Source organism: Sinohyriopsis cumingii, chromosome 2 (assembly GCF_028554795.1).
Source record: "Sinohyriopsis cumingii isolate HCF-2022 chromosome 2, ASM2855479v2, whole genome shotgun sequence".
Lineage (NCBI taxonomy): Eukaryota > Metazoa > Mollusca > Bivalvia > Unionida > Unionidae > Sinohyriopsis > Sinohyriopsis cumingii.
Window position 1 is genome coordinate 85,140,794 of NC_142962.1, and position 22,487 is coordinate 85,163,280.

Genomic DNA, 22,487 nt, shown 5'->3' on the forward strand with positions numbered 1-22,487 from the left:
AGGAAATCAAAATTCAAGCTTTCACAGCATGGATCCTGCCATTAATATTATTGTTGCGATTTCCCCATTGCCTTTTACCATAATATTAGTATTTTCACAAACAATCAGTATGTGTATTCATTATTATGTCTACTATTTCAGCTTGTCCTCTTGGAATTAGTCTCCCTCATCTTTTGGGCCCAGTCTCATGTCATGTGACAAGTCTTTGCACCAGAGTGGAGTGCTGTTTAGGTGTAGATGTCCTACAGAGGGCTGTTAAAATCTTCATGTTCCTGGATCCCTGTGCCTACCAGATGACAATTGGCATAGAGAAACTTACCTACCTCGTGGACCTGATGAATTTTGAATGGGGTAGGTCATTTCCATATAGAACTCTTCTGTTTAAATTTACCTTATGAGGGTAAAATACACTCGCCCTCCATTTTTGTTGTTTCCACTACAGTAGAAAATTAAAGATTATACTGACCTGTTTACCCATACAGATTCTCCTTTTTTTGTATGGATGAAGCCTGACAAATACTCACTACAGACAGTTTAGTCAAGACTATGGAAAATGGCCACATTGGCAAAAATTATGTCTTAACATTTCGTTCCATTTTTAAAATTTCTTTTTGTTACAAAAAAATATATGTGATCATTATAAAAGAAGTGTTTATTCAATGGTTCCTGTGCAAACTGGTAAACCATTTTCAAGCATTGAAGGAAGCAATCAACAGTTGTTTTTGAAAATGGCAAACTAGCATCATGTGAAGAAAAAAATTTGAAGAAGTTGAAAAGTTAAGTGCTAGCTAGAAGTTTCTAAAGATTTAAACAGATATTTGGCCATTTATAAAACAGTCTAACAATGGAGTTCATTCTGTTTACTGTGGTGTGTGTGAATTGGATTTTCTGTCACACATGGTCACCATGGTAGAAGTAACGTAAAATGACATGTTGAGTGCAAATCCCAGAAGGAATTGGCCAGAATAAAAGCCACAAATAAATCTGTCCTCATTTTGTAAAGCATAGTGTCCAACAGTGAGGAAATGCACAATATCTGTGCTCAAGTGATGATAAGTCAGTTTTTGGCTGAGTTAAATTTGCCATTGAAAACAGCTGATTCATTAAACCAGGATTTAAGGAAAATGTGTCCGAACAGCAAAATCACAGCAGGGAAGGTAAACTATTTAAGAATATAGTTAGAAAAGGTAGAGTGATACTGGTTTTAGGAAAAGGTGTTTTTTTTCTTGGTAAAAGAAGCAGATGATTGTGTAATTTGTCATTGTCATTAAAGACAATAAATGTATTTCTGGATAAAGTGATTTTCTTGTTGAACTGTTAGCTTTATAGCTATACTGCTGACAGCTGTTGAAAACTATGGACAGACTGCCTGAAAGAGTCAGGAAAGGGTGAACAGGTCTGGATTATATATTTTTTCCCCTTTGTCCTTGTTTGGCCTAATCTTATAGAAAAATTATTCTCTTGCATGCAACAAAAGAGGAAACAAGTTAATTTAAATGTTTTGTTACAGAGTAAATATTGTATAAAAGTCAACATCGATAAATGCTGTGTTGACAGTCTCAGAAAAACCCCTGGTATACTCTTAAATAGATCATCTATATTTAGTGGAGGAGAAATCATAGAAATTATAAAATCCTGTTCTATATATTGGTAAATGCACAACTTAAATATTCTTGACTTCTGAGAGATAATAGTATTATGTTAAAATTGCTCAAAGGCAAAGTTGTAGGTAAGTCAAGATATAATTTTGTTTTGATTGAGTCCTGAAAGTTATTATTTGCTTGAAAAAGGGTAAAATCTGAATTTTGGAGTACTGGCATATTTTTGGCAGAAATTTCATAAATTGTTTTCCATGAAATATTGTTCCAAATAGTGTGATAGCCAAGTTAAATCTTTCTGCTCAATCCACCCCCACCCCACAACTATTATTGCAGTTGTTACTATTAAAAGTAGAATATTTGCTTGGAAGTCCATTCTTGAAGACTGGATCAATGATACATTGAAAAATTAAAATGTCTTGCTTGCTTGTCAGGAGTAGTGTTGATCAGTTCGTAACATTTCATTTCTTTGCATATTGTAAATAAAAATAGTACAATCATATTGACTATATAAAATGAAAATTTATGATGTTCTTTCAGTATGGATACCCCTTCATAATTTTGAAAAATATTAATTACCTTAAAATATGATAGTGAAGTAAACTTGAGATAGAAACATTGTTCGAGTTTGCAAACATTTTTGTGTGTTATATAATAGTCCCTTTTTAAGTTAATTGATTAATGTTCAGATCCATGTGTATTGAATTAATCATGATTACTGCATCACAGTGTCATTATTTCTTTTTACCCTTTATGGAGTCTGCATGTTACTCTAGTTCATTATTAAAAAAAATAAATTATATAACCACTTGTCTTGTTTTTATCCTAATTATCAACTGTATAGTTTTATTTGAAGAACTTTCATCTCTTTCCTGATGGCTTATGTTTTCATGTCATTAATTTCAGGTCATCAAAAGAGACTGTGCCTGTTTGGTGTCATCTGCATTGAGTAAGACATCAACTCTTCAAAATGTATTCATCTTAATACCATTGTAATTTTCCAGCAGAAAAGGCTTTGTTTATTTCTTGATACTGGGTCACACTATTATAGTTGAATGATATGCCTAAAACACAGAGATTGGATACATTTCAATCAGAAAGTAATTAAGAGCAGTTTTGTACAAGTCTTAGAATTTATGCTTATAAAAAGGGTCATAGTTCCATCATTATAATCTAAATTTAACAAAGAAATACATCTGCTGATATAGCGTACTATGATATATTAGATTAAAATAATTATGTCATGTCCACCACAAATAATACATTTGGGAGTTGTGCTTTTCAAAATAAAATTGAGTATTGAAGTTTGTAAAGTTGGCTTGAGGATTGCAAAGTATTGTTGAGCTGAAGTTATTACCTTTTATTTTTGTCATCATCACTGCAGATGTGAGTGTTAACATGTTTTTATATTGATTTTATGAGTTGAATGAAAATGATAGCTTACTGTGAATTTGCTTTTCTTCTTGATGTACCATTTTTTATGGATTTGGTGGTTGCTACAAACCATGACTTGAAACAGGTCACAGCGATCCTTCCATGGAAACCATCTCCCAATCAATGAATTTAAGTACAAATATGTCATCTATTCCCAAACCATAAAAATGGATATCTGTTAAAATGAAAAATCACAGTATCATTTCTCAGGTTTATTTGATGTGAATGATTTATGCGCATCCAATACAATTTCTTACATTTGTAAAAAAAAAATATTTCTTTTTTAGCTTTATGATTGCTGATTGGAGATGGGAGGGCAAATACTTGACAAGTTTGAACCTCAGCATCTGCTTTGAGTCATCAGGGCCATGTGTGATGAACATTCAGGTCATGAAGAATGTCCGCCTGCCCAAATTGCCTTGTACTTGGGACAGTGGCTACTTGAATCCAAGTAACTTTAATCTGACTTCTCTCCAGCCTTTCTCCCCAGTAGACTGAAGAGTTTCTTTTGTCTTATGTTTTTAGCAATATTAATTTTGTTTTAATTCGTTTGGGATAACTTTTTTGAAAGTTATGGTTTTTTCAATGGTACGTATTGTCTTGGCAACTACTTCATGGATCATTCTCAGTAGTTCCATCTTGTTTTGAAAACTATGATAGATTAAAAACTGTTAAATAGATTGTGTCATTTAAGTTATTAAATACATTCAACAGCAAAATGTAACATATCTTATATACAATGCAGATAATTATGACATTATTGTTGATGAACAAGTTCAAAGATTGTGGTGATGTATTTTTCATTCATTGTTAGAGTTCTTTGGTGAGATATGAAAGGGTGGTGATGATGAATCTTTAGGAGAGAAAACTGAATATTTGATGTAAATTGAGCTCATGGTATGGCCCTACATTTTAGTGTGTCATATATTGTGTTCTGTCAACAATTGCTATTTTCAATTTCTTAAGAAATAGTAAACCAGTGTAGCCAAATTTGGCAAAACCTATCCTGGTATGAAGACCGTTAAAGATTGCACAACTGATGCCAATCAGCCTTCAAATATGTCAGTCATTACTAAAAAACTTAAAAGGTTTAAATAACGTCTCAAAACTGCAAAACAGAATTTGAGCAGTTTTGACAGAAAGCACCATTGGCTGTTAAATTTATAGAAATAATGCTGATCTGTCATCAAATATGGCCATTGTTACTAAAAATACAGACGTTTTTAACACCTGTTGAAAATTTCTCAACAAGATTTTACCAATGATAGCCATCCATAAGATAAGGCTGTTGTTACTAAGTATAAAAACTTGTAAAATCCTCTCAAACCTGCTTAACAGAATTTGACGGAAAACATCCTAGCTTGAATGCCCTGCAGAGTGATATAAATGATCATAATCCTCCACCAAATATGGTTACTGTTACTAAAAATAAAATAAAAAATACAAAGCAACTTTATATCAGAAAACAGCTTTACAGAATATCACTAACTTCGATAGAAAGTATCATAGTGCAGAGGCCTTTCGATAGAGGGCAAATGATAATGTGTCATCAAATATGGATGAAGATACCGAAAACACAGGTACCTTGAAGCAATTGATAACACATCTACACAACAATATTGTAATAAATTTCTACAGGAAAACATCCTTCTGATCCAGATTTCATGGCCAACTTCTCTTGCATTTGGTTATTTGGCAGATGTCAACCAGGTAAGTGATATCAGGCCCACTTGAGTTTCTTGTTGTATCAGTTTAAAGTCACGTTTCACAACTCTCAGTGGTGAGACCAAATTTATTCAGTTGGCATATTATGTGTACTTCAGTCAGGTACCCATTTAGCAATATTTTTTACAATATTTCTTATCCTTATTGTTGAGTGTTAGTTTTGTTTTTGGCTCCTTTTTCAGATTTTTCTTTAAGCAGCTGGTTAGACAAGAAAGGCTTGCATCATGTACAGTTACTGCCAAAGTACATACTCTACCAGCTGACAGAGGACATGGGTGTTGGCAGTTACCTGAATGACAAATCTTGTGACAGAAGTGTGTCTCCTTATGGCCCAAATGTTGGTGGATTCTCTACAGGTATTTAGGTGTAATATTATATTTGCCACCAAGATGAATCCATAGATAGAAATCCAGTATTTAACAATGAATTGCAGCACAGTCACCAGAGTTTCAGAATGGCATTTTGAAGATTGCTTGCTTATATACATGTGACAGCTTAGGACAAACACAAGCATTTGTATAGCAGACCATTGCCTGGATTATAATTGTGGCAGTCCTCATCACTGTTGATTTTAACACTTAGAGGATGATGTATCATTACTTGATCCAGGTTTCCTCTAGAGTCAGCCTGAATTTTCCTCAGAATAGAAAATGTTCTTTCACTGTCTGCATTGGAATGTGTAGACATGCTGCTAGGATGCTATATAAGCATGCAAATCATGCATTTTTAGAAAATTGTGCACATGGAAAGCAGTGATGTGCAAGAACTCCAACCAATTAGTGCAAAGTTGTACATATAAAAATGCAGTATAAAACTTGTACCTAACTGTTAAGATAAACTGAATCAAAAATCTAAATCAAAATTAAAAAAGCAGGATACTTATTTGATCTAAATTGCCTCTGCCCATTTCAATGTGTATTTATATAATTTTAGACAAAAGGATGCCTAGAAATCCCTCTAATTATATGTGACAGAAAAATATGTATGCTAGAGGAGTTCCAGGATTGATTCCCTTTTGTCATATTTGTGCATGCAGAAACTTTTGTCCATTTCTGGACCACTCCGGTGGCCTAGTGGTTAGAGCATCTGCCTTGGATGTGGGAAGTCGTGGGTTTGATCCCCAGCCAAGTCATACCAAAGACTTACAAAAATGGTACTAACAGCTACCTTGCTTGGTGCTCAGCATTAAGAGTTTAGTGTTAGGACTGGTAGGCCTGATGTCAGGATAATGTGACTGGGTGGGTCATCATGCTACATGTCTGTGTCATGATGCCATAGTGCTAGGCATCACTATAAACTGTCACACTGCAGACATCATAGCAACATGACTGAAAATTTGTTAAAGCTACATTAAAAACCAAATCACACACAAACATGTCCATTTCTGAAAGGTTAGTCGAGCGTGACTAGGAAGATAATTACTGATTCTTTGCAACTTCAAGTCAGTGCTAGTGCAAATATACAAAGTGCATGGCAGAATGAAAACGTGAAGGATGAATTGGAGATTTTGCCAAATGTCGATGATACTTCTAAAACTATGTCAGATGCCAGGTTAGATGAACTGCCAATGAAGGGGTCAAAATTTGATTAAAAGTTTAAGAAATCTTGGCTGTTGCAGAATATATATTAGAACAAAACACCAAGATGGGTGGTATGTTGTGTAATGATTTAGGATGCCTATATTTACATGCAATAAGCAGTGATGTAATATACAATGTTTTCACATTTCATAAAGAAGTAATTTTTTCATAGAAGTCAGTGTCATATTTTTCAGGATTCTTGAAGTGATGAAGCTTGGATATCAGTTACACACTGCATAGATGGTCATAGTGCAGCAAAACCCATTTATTCAGTTTATAATTAATTTCATGATATAATATTAATATCTTATAATTACAAAAACTTTAAAAAATAATGAATCTGAAGAAATGAAAAACAAACATTTTAACCATTGTTTGCAAATGTTGACAAACCACACATACATGTGCCAGAACCAGGATTTCAAACCATTAGATTTACAAATTTTGATAATTAGATTAGCTTCTAAACCAGCAGATCTTTTTATTGGTGTATGTTTTACATGTTCTATAGGGATTAAAAACAAAACAACTGAAATTTTAAAACTACCTTGATTGAAGTCTTTTATTCAGTTTTTAGTTTTAATTCTTTTTTATTTACAAAAGTGATAGATTTCAAATATAAGATAGTATGTTCAGTACATAGCCTTAAAAATGGTATTTTTGGCCTACTGCCATTATAATCACATGTATGCAGGCCAAGAAGGGTACATGAATGCATATTAAGTTATTTTCTTGTGGTATGAGCTAATAACTAATAATTTTCAGCACCACCAGTCTAAATGCTTGATCCAAAGGTTTTGTAAAAAGTTTTGCAAAAAGTTGCAATTGTAGAAGTATAAAAATGAAAGCCCCTGCAAAAAACACAGCATAAGTTCTACATAAACACTACCTCTACAATGTCTGTGTCTCTCAGGTCTTCTTGCACATGAACAATTAATAATTCATCAATTCTACATAGTCACTCTCTCTACAATATCTGTCATTCAGGTCTTATTGTACATAGAATTTATAGTTTTAAAATAGGAAAATTTGTATGCTTATTTTGTTAGTGTCCAGCTGTCCCCTGAATGTTCAGCTTCTTGACCTGCCTGGATCAGTCACATGTTACTTCTAATACTTATTTTGATAGTGTCGGGCTGTCCCTTGAGTGTCCAGCTTCCCACTCTATCTGGATCAGGCACATGTTACTTCTAATACTTATTTTGGTAGTGACTAGGTGTCCCTTGAGTGTCCAGCTTCCCACTCTGGATCAGTTACACTACTTCTTATACTTATTTTGTTTGTGACTAGATGTCCCTTGAGTGTCCTGCTTCCCACTCTGTCTGGTTCTGTCACTTGTTACTTCTAATACTTATTTTGTTAGTGTCTGACTGTCCCTTGAGTGTCCAGCTTCCCACTCTGTCTGGATCAGTCACAAGTTACTTCTAATACTTATTGCAATAGTGATTAGATGTCCCTTGAGTGTCCAGCTTCCCACTCTATCTGGATCTGTCACATGTTACTTCTAATACTTATTTTGATAGTGTCTGGCCATTCCTTTGAGTGTCCAGCTTCCCACTCTGTCTGGATCAGTCACATGTTACTTCTAGTACTTATTTTGATAGTGTCTGGCTTTCCCTTGAATGACCAGCTTCCCACTCTGTCTGGATCAGTCACATGTTACTTCTAGTACTTATTTTGATAGTGTCTGGCTGTCCCTTGAGTGTCCAGCTTCCCACTCTGCCTGGATCAGTCACATGTTACTTGTCAGACATATGTTCTGGTGTCCACTGCTGTGTAGATGTACCAATCCTCCAGCGATCAGTCCATGCCTTCTTGGAGATAGATGCCTGCGAGTACAAACTGAGGGCAGGAATAGAGAAACTAACCTTTGAGAAAACTCTCTTTGATTACAAGTGGGGTAAGTGTATTTATTTGGCAAGTTTTGAAAGGTTATTTTATGATGATCACGGTAAAAGAGTTATTAGAGTATAATGTAATTTAAAGTGGTTTCGCTAAGTTTACTTTTCAGAGCTGCACCAAATAAAATGTACTAGCATGGAAAAATTATGTTTTATACAGAGAAACTCCAAAGTAACATAATGATAATGACCCATATAGAACCATCATGATATGTAATGTACCCATAAAATGCAGTACAGAGATCAGTCAGTCAGTATAAGAAAATACAACATATGTATCCTCTACACCAGGTATGGGCAGCTTCGTACAAGAGTGCAGGCTGGATAAGTGATTTGTAAAGTCACACCCTATGATGTAAATTAATGGATAAAACCAGGTCACAGGCCAAATCCAACCCATGGGCCATGTTTTGCTCACTCCTGTTCTACACTATCAAAAAATGGGAGGGGGAGGGGCATGAAACTACAGGCTTGATTTACATTATTACCAACTTAAATTGATGCATGTTTGTGAATACACAGTGATTAGATGTTTATTATTTAATTTTCTGCAGAGAACCAATTATTGGCACATGCATAAGAAAATGGACAACTGCATAGCATGAATAGTTAAAGTACATGTTTACTCAACAACTGATCTCAAAGATCTGTAACAGAGAATCCATTTTAATTCCATTCAGATATGTGCACAAAGAAGCATAACTTTTAATCATCCCATCATAGATTATGATTTATCTGAATTCATTGCCAAAAATTAATCTAAGAGTAACATAAGGAAACATATAGCACTGTTATGTTTCAGTATGGTCATGTACACTAAGTGGTGTCTGTATATATTTTAGACCTCTGGAAGTTTCTCAGCTTAATTCCATTCAAATCTGAATACTTAATTCCTTGCTAATAAATGTACACAAAATGATAAAACACTATATACCTACAGAAAATATCTTGTATGTCTTATTTAGTAACAGACATAAAAAATAGAGTTTATTGTTTTTTTTTAAAAAGTATAGTTTTCAACTACCAGTTGATCAATGATGTGACAATTTACTGACAACATGACCAAGTCACATGTGCATGAAGGTGGCTTTTAAATTATAATTTTTTTTTTCTTTAGCAGTAGCACCCAATAGTTGCAACAAGCTTTTCCCAGTAGGATTAACTTTGGTGATTTTTAATTGTTTAATTAAATAGCTCAATAAATTAATTTGTGATAAACTTTTTTCAGTGATATTATTGTTTGGCTCAGAAGCATAAATGCCAATTGATTGTGCAAGCAACATTAGGATTTTGTTTGCCCTGGACTGAACAAAAACTGTACACACTACATTGAAGACCAACTACAAAGAAGAATTATTAGCTTGATTGTGGATGGTTAATAAAATTAGTCGAAGAATGATATTTTGCTAAGAAGTGATGTATTCAGATATAACTTTTTGAAGCCCTATTTTTAAAATGTTTTGGGTACAATTGGGAAGTTTAACTGGTCATAACTTGCATGATGAAACTTTTCAGTTGCTAAGGAATATGGGATTTATGTTTTAACATAATTAACACATTCACCCCTGGAGGTTTTGTTGTTTTCACCTGAAATTAGAGTAGGAAACACATTTTGAAAGCTATTTCTGAAATAATCCTAAGAAAACAACTTCCAGGTGATTTTCCAATAACATAATGCCTAGTTGAGTTAGAAACATCATTTTTCATTGGCTATTTATCTTGCCCATGAACAGAAGGGTAAAAGTTGTTCTTTTTTGCTCTTGTTTTTTGGTGCTTAATAGAGCCATTAATTTCGTATTGAGACTACTCTTTATTCCAAATGCCCATCTTATCTTACTTTTTGCAAAGGTTCATCTGTCTGTTTGCAGTTCATACTGGTCTGCCTTAGATATAAGACCAAAAAGGTCTGAAATCCGGACACAAAATCAAATTATGACCATTGGTGAATTTTGGGTGAGTTTTTCCATCTATATTCTGTAGTGCAACTAGAAATTCCACATTATTTGGTATCATTATAGAGCTACATCTGTCTGCCACCCACTTTAGTGTATCTACATAACCATGACGCTACGGAGCTCAGCAGTAGGCTACTACCTCCTGCCACGTAAACCTGTCACCAGGGGTTAATGTGTTAATGAGTAACTTTGTCTTGTTAAACTTCCTCTTTCCAGTGTTTTGCATTTTCTCATAACAATCTGCCTAAAGTTTTTGTAGAGTCTTTATTCATTTTCAGGTACAGAGGATTTTGCTTGGTTGATGGGAATCATCAGAGTCAAGTAAGTTTAACAATACTACTCCTCGATTTGTCATTGTGGTCTACATTTTTGGGGGCGCTATGTTATTGTTCAAATGATTTCTTAAGATTGATTGTGTGAACCAGTGATTCTCAAACTTTTTTTGACCATGAGACTAAAATATAGTTTTCTGAACCTAATGATCATGTTTCCACAATTTGATAAGTTTTGCCACCTTCACAAAAGATCTTGGTGACCTTCCAGAATGTTCTTGTGTCCCTGATTTGGGTCATGACCTAGGGATTGGACCACTGGTGTAAGCAATATTTATCTGACTGAGTACAAACATAAAGTGAGAGGAAACATAATCACTATAGATCTCTAAGTATGATAGTATGGCCTTTATTTCATACTTCAGAGTCTTGTTCAGACATTTCCCTTTGTGAGACAGAATTTTTTAGTATCTGATCTCAGTAAAAAACTTTATGATGATGTACCACCAGAGAAAATGTTGGACTTTTGAGAGAATGTAGTTCATGTTATAAAGGACTATACAAAAAAGAGGGCCATTTTCACACCCATCTCAGATTAACTTTATATGATGTATATTACAAGTAAGAGCCAGTTTCATTTTATTTCTGATGTTTTATATTCACTCGCAGCTTGCCATGAAAATGGTGTTTTGAGAAAATATAAAGAAAATAAACAGACTTTTTTCATCTTTTCCAGGTGTTTTTTTTTATTGATACTGCCTATCCATAAACTATTCTTGTATTTTAATTACTTTTCTGGTATAAAGCTGCATAAAATAAAGATCTCAGTTCTATTCACAAAGTTGATAATTTGACTACTGTGTTTTTTTCATATGTCAATAGTGTTTGCACATGGGTGTTGTATGTGTTTTTCTTCACATTTTCTGTTGTATCTTTGTTTCATTTTATATTATCTTATCTCATTAGATTTTATTTTTCATTTAAATTTGGTTTCTTTCATATGGCATTTGTTAATTTCATTGGCACTTTATTTCTTTTGATAGTTGTCTGTCTCAGTTGTGCCTCATTTGTTTTATGATGGCCCCATGTGGTCTAAAGCACTCACCATTCTGGATCACTGCCATCTCACCTCTGTCTGCGTGGGTTCGAGTCTCAGGCTCAGCTAACCTGGGTATAAGAAAGCTTGCCAGTAGCTTCTCGTGGGTCAGTGGTTCTTCCTGGGGTTTTCCAGGATTCTTCCTCCACTAGTTATACTGGCGCCATGTATAGTCTATCTTGTGCTGAAAAAATGTTGTTAACAAGGTTCCCACGCTACCAGGAAATCGGGAAAAAGTCGGGAGAAATGATTATTTTTTCCTTGACTGTGAAATGTCCTTGAATTTCTCAAATATTGATGAAAGTTGGGAAAACCCCAGGAATTTTCTTCTACCATTTGATGTCCAAAACAGTCAAGTAATTGAGTCATAACTACACTGATCATGAGTTAAATTTATCGAGTTCTAACCAGAATATTCAGAGGGTGCAGTATGAATCATTTAGTTGCTTGCAATAAACATATATGCTGAGTCAATCCAAATTCCCAGTGGATTAGATTCATCTAGAAAACTTTTATTTTTAAAATCAGCTCGATATTCGTATCTTTCCTTACATGGAAGGTATGAAAACCTAGCCGCTCACTGGATGGCATCACAAACTTTAAACGTTGTTAGATTGAATGATGCATGCATGAAATTAATATGAAAATTACTTATTTTCTCAGAAATTGTGAGTATTAAAATCAATATGTCTTTAATCTGCTGAAAGACAAGATAAAACCACATCATTGATGAAATGTGACTTGGTACTTGCGATTTGCATTGCTACCGGTAGTCGCATGAGTACACAAATCTAACAACCCACATTTTGAAATGTGGTAGAGAAAAAAAGAACAAAATATTAAATGAAAGTCGTATAATGGTTGTAGTAAAAATACAAAAATGAATGAACACATATTCTCCATATTTATATATTCCAAGAACAACTTCTGGAGTTTTGTTGTATCACCTGACTACCACGTTGACATGTGCTCTCTGCTTGATAAATCAGACTAGCCAGATTACTGGTTTTTACAAAAAGTATCTTTCATTTAACAGCATTATAAAGGAGTTTTGTTGTTGATATCATGTGACTATTGGCATTCCGATGTTGTCATTTAAAATTTGTGAAGTCATGTGACTAGTAATGCACGCAGCGAGTACTGGGTCTGATTTCATCTAGTATGTCAGCAGATTAACAACATAACAATTATAATATTTGCCATTTCTGAGAAAGTAAATCACTTTTTATCAATTTCATGCAGGTATGAGTCGATATAATATAAGTTTAAATTTTATAGGCTCGCTGGTAAGTGACTACCAAATGTCGAAACAGCACAGTGGTGGCAAATTCCAAATTTTCTAAATGGAGTTGCAGTGACCCCACACCCCAACATACATGTCCAAACACGACTAATGGGGTGGGAATATTTGGAGGAGGCTTGGATTAGAAAATGGATTGCTATTCGTTTTAAGCCAAATTTGTATTCTAAAGTGTCAAGATTTGTCCTTCTTTGCTGTGTTGAGATAAGTAAAATTTTAGTTTTACCAGTATTTACCGCCATGCCATTGCATGTGCAGCAGTTGTTCAGTTTGTTTAGGGCATACTGTAAAGAAATGTTGAGTTCCTGTTTGGTGTTTTGGATGTCTGACAATGTGTCATTTGCATAGAGATTTGTAGATGATATTGAATCCCTTAGTAAAAGTATTAGGTCATTAATAAATAAAATAAATAGTAATGGACCTAGAATTGAGCCTTGTGGTACTCCATATCTAATTGTTTTAGGTTCAGAAAGAACATTATTTATATAAACATTATAAACATGTTGTATTCTATCACTTAACTAAGAAGTAAACCATCTAATTGTTCTTTCATCACATTGGTAGATTTTCATTTTCTTCAAAAGGATTTCATGATCCACCATGTCAAAAGATTTCTGAAATCTACAAATACAGATCCTATTATTCTACCTTAATGAAGTGCTTGAAGCCATTTATCAGTTAGAAAGATCAAGACAGTCTCACATGAATGCTCCTGTCTAAAGCCTGATTGATTAGGGTGTAACAGCAAGTGGTTGGTTAAATATGACATGTTTTTCAATCAATTTTGAATTTTGAAGTTTGGTAGTATTGAGATTGGCCAGTAGTTATTAGCATCATCCTTAGAACCAGATTTGTGAATAGGAGTTACTTTTGCAGTTTTCCCTATTTTGGGGACAGATGAGGTTGCAATACTTAAATTGATTATGAATGATATGCTATCTAAAATAGGAGGGACAGAAGATTTAATGAGTCGTGGACCAATCTGATCAAGTCCTGTAGGTTTCTTGGTATCAAGTTCACTGAGACATTTTTAGCAAAGTTTTTTTATACTGGTGGGATAGAGAAACATACCTCCTTAGAGATTTTGCTTCTGCAGAACCTTTTCAGTTCATTAAAGTTATTTTCTATCACTGGTTTTTTTTAACCTTGTGGCAATGTTGGTGAAAAAATCATTGCAAACATTTGCAATGTCAATGTCATCAGTGACTATGGTGTAATTTACCAAAAGTAAGTGAATTTTATTTGTCTGATCTTTGTGTTTTCCTCCAGTGAGTTCATTGAAGACTTTCCAGATGGAGTTTGTGTTGCTCTTTTTGTTTTCAAGCAATGATTGATAAAAAGTTTGTTTAGCTTTTTTAATCATGCTTGTTATTTTATTTCTCCATACTTTATATTGCATGGTTTCCCATAGCCTTGACTTGGTCTCGTGTTTTCATAGCATCTAGGATTTCAGTAATAAGCCAGTTAGGTTGGATTTCATTCTTTACTCGATGTACTTTTAGTGGTGCATGCTTAGAGACTACATCTATAAATAAGTCAGTCCACACCCTCAGAGCTTTATCTGTGTCATACAAAATTTTGGATTATATTCCATGGAACTTTATACAGGTCAATGAGAAATTGTTCGTCATTAAAAGTTTTGAACAATCTGTAAGTGATAGTTTTGTGTGTATTTTGTTTGTTTGTCTAGCATTTGACCTTTCTCATCAAAAAAGTAGGATAGTGGTCACTAAGACCAACATTTGGTACATTAACATAAGCCACATTGTCTGGTAGGTTGGTATAAATGTCATCAATATGAGTGCTTGATTTTTCTGTTACCCTTGTGGGCTCATTAACCACCTGGATTAGGCCTAATGATTCAATAAATTCCATCCAGTTGTTCCTTAATTTAAGTATTGAGAAGGTCCCTATTTATATCGCCGAGTATATATGTTTCTTTCTCCTGTTCAAGAACATTTTCCATTTGTTTCAGAAAGTCATTCCAAATTGCTTTTTACATACACCAAATATCAAAAAACGTTCCTTTTGTAGCTAAACCAAATAATCAAACATGTTAGTAATTGTCTTTGGACCAAATTTGTTGACCTGTTATAAAATTATAGTGCCAACCTAGAAATTCTCACAGTAACAAAAGATCCTGGATAGTAATGCAGAGGTGTGAAAACAAAAATCGATAAAACTTTGTTTCTTCACTTTATAATCATAATATGGCACATTACAATGCAACCATGAAGGTGTTTTTTTAAAAAGTGATGTATATATTGATAAATCAAATGACAACACTTTCTGCATATTCATTTTTCAGTTAAATTCCTAATGAATAATGATCATAGTAAATTATCACTGTCAAAACAAAGGTTCTGCACATGACTGCTGAAGCCACGTTTAATTTTAATAATCAACTGTTTATAGAAGCTCATGAATACTAATGTGGACCACTTGTAGAATTCAAACCTGCACAGAAATGTAAACAATAGGGTAAGTTATGGTTGTATTAATACAATGCTTAAATAATGTACCTAAGCAACAAACCTGCAACACTCTGAGTTTTTGAAGTCTTACTGTTTGGTCAGGTAGTCTTTATTAGAGTTTTTACAGTTTTGCTGTATTGTCATATAACATAAAACAGATTATAAGTTTCAAAACAATACATTTCAAATTTCAGCTTCACCATATTTGATCTTCCTCATGCAAGATCTTATCTGGTAAACATGGATATTGGGGTGTGCTTTGAGGCAAGAGGACAGTGTGACATCAGCACAACAATCTTTAAGAACACTCAACTGGCAAAACTTCCCTGTACTTTTGACTCTGGTTTCTTCCAGAACAGTGAGTAAATGTATTCAATTGGTGCTTTTATTTCATTGTAATAAGTAATGTTGGCTTATGATACTAAGTAGTGTAGCAGAGGTGAAGGCAGCTGTTATGTATGTTTAACCTCAGTTAAATTAAGATTGTGCATCTTAGCTTGGTCAATACCATTAAGTATTTCTCGCATTGGTTGAACAGCAGTTATTTCACCTGGAAGTTCTTGTAGACTCTTTTTTTTATATATATAGTTTTTTCTGCTATTTTTCCAGTTGCTTTAGCAGTTTATCCCAATGTTGGAAGAAGACTTTTGGTAGCCTTCGTAACTGGTTCAAATAACTGTTCTACACCTTCTGTAAATTCCATCTTAGACTTCTGACACTCTTGTAGTTGTTTCCTGACAGAATCACATATGGGGAGATATTTCTTAATTGCTTGTAGTCATTCTCAAGCTAATCTAACTGTGTGAGATTCCATTATTGATATAATAATGACTTAATTAGGCACACACTAAAGCAGCAGGGAGGATGATGACCAACGATGAGTGTCCAATGGGTAAACAAACACACAAAAACACAAGCATACAAAATATAGTAATCCATTTAGAGAACTCTTGGTTAGTTAGAGGCTTCAGTTTGGCATTATTGACCTTGTAGGAAGCTTTATTTTTGTGAATGGACTTGTCTAAAAAGTGGTCTGTTCACCCTCCCTGCTGCTAAGGTATATGGTAAGGTAATGTATTTTATTTTTATGACATGTATATGCAAAGAAGGCCCATTTAAGATAAAATGGTGATTTTGATTGATTGTTTGTTAGTCATTTCTGCTGTTCTATCAAACTGCAAGCATTTTTAGACTGAGACTTAAGGCACTTTTGATAAAATAATGATGCAGAAAATGATGAATTAGACATTCACTGAGTAATTTTAGTTTTTTCACAGAGTAATTTTAGTTTTAATGATTTGTTGGGCTGAAATATTATGGAGAATAAACCATTTCCATCAATACATGTATTATGCATTTAACACAGACTTTAAATACTAGTATTGGTATTTGTGTTTTTGGTTGGAAATACTGTTAATTATGAATCCTGATGTTCAAATGTGTTTGAAAGATTTTCTTTTCTTTAAATAGTATTTTGGGTCAGAGTACTGATTATTCATTTACATTGATATCATAATGAAAACAGAAGTCACATTAAGAATGTCAGTTGATGTTCTATAATTTAGCTTAGAAGTTGTTAGGATGATAAACTTAGTGCACAAGGAATGTCTTTGGAATGATATGTGTAGCAGCCTAATGATTTGTTTCTTTCTCAATAATGCCTTAATCTGCAGTAAATTTTAATAAAGAACACTGATTCTCTTCCTCACTTGACTGACCCTCTGTTTTTCAATTGGTATGGGGTACATAACCAAAACTTTATAAAGCTAGATGTAACCCTGTGTCATGATTGTAAGGAACTTGTAACTTTTAATTTCCCAAAGATGGCTTAATACAGGTTGGAATGAATGGTACAATTTGCTTGCAGACTTTTCTCTCAGTGATTGGCAGTCTTCAAGGGGAGTGCCCAGCAATAGTCAGCTCAGTTTGACCTTCTCATATCAGCTTCTGGAAGACCTGGGAATCGCAGCCTATATGAAGGACACTAACTGTCAAACTAACAGTCTTCAATATACCCCTGCAATATATGGGTGGAAAAATGGTAAGATATTTAATCATTAAATACTGTTTGATTTTTTCTTCTTCTAAATTAGGTATAACAAAATTCTACCTTTTATTTTACTTGTAATCTTTGTGCTCTGGTTTTGCAAAATTTCTTAGATATTTTCCTCAAATTGAAAAATAACTCATAATTTTTTAAAATTGTACTACAGTATAGTGAAAATGTACTGTGAAACAAAATCAGAAAAATATGCTGCAGTAAAATGGTGTGCTGGCAATATCATACACCTATGTTACCCAATTTTGTTGGTGGCTTACATATTAGATAGAGAAAATGTCTTTGAATTTGGAGACAAAAGGTCATTGGTCAAGTCACTGATTGAAATAATAAAAATGATTTGCAAGCAATAAATTTAGCACAACATTACAAACCTGCACCAGACTTTTTGTGGATGGCTTGCTTGAGCAGTAAGGAAGATGCATATAAATTTGGGGTCAAAAAGTTACATGCCAAGTTCACTATAACTGAAAGAAGAAACAATTTTCTATTGAGAAATTAAAGTGATCAACAGAGGACTATAAAACATGGGGATGGGCATGATGGTCAAATTTACTGTAACTGAAAGAAGAGAAATATTTTCACAAAACAAAATAAAGTGATCTGCACAGAGGACTATAAAACATGGGGGTGGGCATGATAGTCATAGGTCAAATTTACTTTAACTGAAAGAAGAAAAATGTCTTCTCTAGAGAAATTTAAGTTATCCATATGGACAACTATACAGCATAAGGTAGGCTTGTACATGTAATGTGCCATTCATAGTTCTTTTGTTTTATATGTGGTTTTTGTGTTGTATATGTAACATTGACAGAATTTAATTGTAGTATAATTTTTAAAAAAAACTTTAATTGAAATGTAAAACAGACTTATATTTGTATTTAGGATTGTCTTAAAGCAATTATGAAGCAAATTAATAATTCTCATCACAATTAAAATGTTAGCCAAATTTTGCTTTGTTGAGGATGTTTACTTTACTTTTAATAAAATAAGTGTATTTCAAGCTAACCACAAACCTAGCAGAATCAGCAATGTACCTTTCACTGAATGTATTTCTGGTATTTTAAAATATTGAAAAAGCAACTAACAATTAAAATTAATACAAACATATGTGGATGTTATGTAAGATATATTGGGGCCCTGGGTACCAGAAAACAGCAGCATAGTTCCTTCCACATACTGTATTTTTCTTTTAAGTTAAATGTATATAATCTTTCAGTGTTGACTCACAGTAACTGCAAATTGTAGCATTATATTATATAACATGTTCATATTGGGTAAGGGTACAAATAACCCTTGAGTGCAGAAGGACACAGTATGATAATAAGTCATGCCTTATACACAATCTAGTTAATCAAGATTTTTTTCACGTTTTTCTTCGCAGCCTGCCCATTCATGGTTGATTTACCCCACCTACCCAGTAGCTTGGCATGTAACCTTCCCAGCTATTGTACAGGAGTGGATTGTTGTGTGGATGTGGACCTTATTGCATCCTCTTTCAACGTGTACTTGGTACTGGACCCCTGTAGTTACACACTGATGGTCGGAATAGAGAGGCTTAAGACTAATATATCCCTCATCAACTATAAGTTTGGTGAGATTCATTATTTTGATTGGTTTTCTAACAAAATTTGTGAACTAATATCTAATTGATACACTGTAACTACTGGTAAATATAAATGTTTTGTTTGCTATCAGCTTCTTTCAAGGTTTCCTTTGTACTGGAGCTGGTAGCTTTAATCATAATATTGGCATAGAAAGCAGTGATTAGTATCAGCAAGGATGATTGATATATGTTACTTTGTTAGCCTTTCTACTCCAATACAAATATTTTGTTTCATGTATATTCAATAAGTACCAGGTCCAGAATTCCTGCAGTAATACACACTCATGCATACACACACATGGCTGCCATAGAAAAGTTCAGTGCAAATATATTTTACTCATTGACTGTAATTGGACATTTCAAGTAAAGGTAATTATCTTGAACATAAATAAAAAGTCAGTTTTTTTAACAATAGATTTATAAACTAAATAATATTTATGAATCTTTTCATTTTTTCAGATTTGGCCATGTTTTTAAAGTCAGATAATGATTACAGATATTAGTAAATAATTCATGAACCAATGCCAAACAAAAATTATTATTTGAAAACAAGATTTTTAAAGTATACAAATATGTAAGTAAAATCGGAGTAATAATAGTTTCAAATGTCATGCCCCTTACTCAATGAATCCTTGACTTGATATAAGTCAAGGGATCAATTATTTGTATCATAAATAAAGCAAAACAATAGTTTTCCATTTTACAAATTCAAATATTCATATTTTTTATTGATCGATTATTGTGTTTTAATTTATTATTTCAAATGAAGGATAAAATCTATTAGCTATTAAGTCAAAGTTTGCCTTTTCAGTAAGAGTTCATAATTATAATATAATTTTTGTTTTCACTTTCTGTTCTTACATGCACATACTGATCTTGTTTTGTAGGCACTTGGAGCAATTTTTACCTTGATGGAGTCATCAGATTGAAGTATGTAAACACTATTTTTGAATACTTAAATTCTTTTAGAAAATGCTATAAAAAGGGAAATTTTAAATTAATATTAAGTTGAACTTTATATAGGTTGCATCAATTTAAAATTATATCAACAAAAATATTTCAATAATATTGATGGCCAGGGAAACAAGAGAGCGATAAGCTTGAAAAGCAAACTTATCATGTTAAAGCAAACCCCCATTCACAGACTGGCAACCAGCTTAACTTGCAAATACTAATGCAGGAACTTAAACTAACACTGTTTGGGGCAAAGCAGGTAACTGAACCTTTGTGCTGTCCATGTCCTTTTTATCATTATTTTGCCATTGATCAGATATATATCTCTGATGTAACTTATACATGACAATTTTGCTTTATGTACAGAAGAAACAAAGTGATTCAAATCTATTAATAATTTCAATCATATATTAAAATTTTGATGCATTGTTGTGTTTTGCAGAAATTATCATCTTGTCCTTGTTTCATGAAACAGAGTTTGCAAAATTACATTAAGGAAAAACTAATTGCTTATGGAATGATGTTGATTAACTCAACTTAAAATTCATGTTCTCATCAGAGCAGTTTGAAATTCAAGGAATTATTACAAAACAGTGACATTGGTAATCACGCTGTAGCATGAATTAATTTGATATAGATACCCAAAGTAAACCAGTCACCAAAATTTGAAGACATAAACAATCTTAAAATTTTATTTAATTTGTGTTGATATTGAGTGACATGACCCATAGTGACTCAGTGGTTAACCCATTGAACTCATAACCAGAACAATGCAGGTTCAATTTCCACTATTAGATATGCTCAGATCAGCTTAAATTTGGCACAGTTTAGTATTCATTATGTTGCTGTGTCCCAAAATACACAAACATTTTGGGTGAAACTTTCTTTTTGTGGATTTTTATCAAGCTTAGTATATCGCTGTTTATTTTTATTACTCATGTTAAAATAAAAGATCGAACTATCATGTAGATTTCACAATTTATTTGAAATTATCTTCATATAATTCATTAATGAAACTTCATTTTTTCCTCTTTAGCTACAAGATTCTAGATTTTCAAGGAGGGAGGAAATTCTTTGTCAGTATGAATATCAGTGTATGCATGGAGAGTTTTGGTTCTTGTCTATTGTTTGTGCCAGTCCTAACTGATACAGTTCTGCCAAAGACAAGCTGTGATTGGGCCAATGGTTTCTCCATTGAAGGTAGTAATGCTTAGTTATCTTATTTGAATTAAATCCATAACTGGAAACTGGCAAAACTATCTTCAACCTTTAGCAAACATGTCAGTTTTGCTCATTCCAGCTTTTCCACTTAGCCTTCTCAACTGTGGTTGGAGAAGAAATGAAATACAATCATTAGATCCTTTACATTTTTTGTCTTGCAACACTATTATAGGCAATGCTTCATTACATAAGAGCCAGGCTATGATAATTAAAACCACACTAATGGCACCAGTTTTTGAATTCTTCATTTTATGAAAGGACTTTATCTTTCCAATTAAACCTACAATAGCTTCCCATTCCCGTATCCAGTATGTTTTGTGTTGTGGAATAGTGAATATTGCCACCTTGCACTTTTTCATTAGTAAATAAAGGAACCTAGATGAAAATTACAGATGATGAAAAATTGTAGGACAGTAAAGATTTTATTTTATGAATCACTTAAAAGTTAAGGTAGAATTAATTAATTTAGAATTCAATTAAGGTAGTCCACTTTTGAGAAATTAATTCTTACTGCACAGCTCAGAATGATACTTTTATTTCATTATAACATCCGTGATGTCACACTTTATTTAGATGTAGAGAGATGCGATAAATTCCACTTTTGGCAGAATTATTCCTGTTTTTAACCCCACATTATACCAGTTGGATTACATTCATTAGATTGTAATTTTCTGGTGAGTTACAATTTTATGTTGGCAAACTGCAAATTAAATACTGGTCTAACTAAATCTCTGAAAGGCTTGTAATGTTGGATTGTAATTCTTTTGAAAGACTATGCATGTGTTTCTACAACCATTTCCTACATGATGTCATAGATAATGCATTATTCAAGAGATGTAACAGATTACATAAGCATGAAGTATTCCAATTTTATGTTCATATTCTGATTTTGTAGCTAGCATTCCTATTTTACACTGGTAAGAGGTTGGCATCTCTACCAGTGTCATGACATTATGAACACTGGCAGAGATTGGACATAAAATGATATTGTGACTTCTCTTATTAAATAATAAAAAAGAAAATTTCTTATACAATTTTTGAATGGCATAAGATTTCTGTGAAAGAAAATGATAAAGACAGTGAAAAGTATGAGACCTTAAGGAATGTTTAATGATTTATGACCAACTATAAATTGGCTGCTTGGTCTTCCTTTTGTGGAAAACTGAAGTGACTTCAGTACTTGGGTCATATGGACAAATGTACACTCTTCAACAGACTCTTTTCTTTGTGTATTTGATAAGAGGAGTTGATGCTCATCAGCCTGTGAAGATATTATGAATCTTTAATTATTCAATCTGCTGTTTTTGTATAG

At 33.2% G+C, this 22,487-nt stretch overlaps 1 protein-coding gene across 1 annotated transcript in view; it reads left to right on the forward strand.

Annotated features, from left to right (window-relative positions):
* Nucleotides 1-22,487, forward strand: part of LOC149805308 (uncharacterized) — a 471,406-nt gene that overhangs the window by 75,273 nt on the left and 373,646 nt on the right. Inside the window, exons 20-30 of the mRNA XM_089934018.1 lie at nt 142-351; nt 2,505-2,547; nt 3,320-3,483; nt 4,940-5,113; nt 8,022-8,237; nt 10,472-10,514; nt 15,530-15,693; nt 17,203-17,376; nt 18,779-18,988; nt 19,888-19,930; nt 20,991-21,154. Of these exons, the coding sequence (XP_089790144.1) occupies nt 142-351; nt 2,505-2,547; nt 3,320-3,483; nt 4,940-5,113; nt 8,022-8,237; nt 10,472-10,514; nt 15,530-15,693; nt 17,203-17,376; nt 18,779-18,988; nt 19,888-19,930; nt 20,991-21,154 (1,605 nt within the window). The remainder of the gene's footprint in view (nt 1-141; nt 352-2,504; nt 2,548-3,319; nt 3,484-4,939; nt 5,114-8,021; nt 8,238-10,471; nt 10,515-15,529; nt 15,694-17,202; nt 17,377-18,778; nt 18,989-19,887; nt 19,931-20,990; nt 21,155-22,487) is intronic.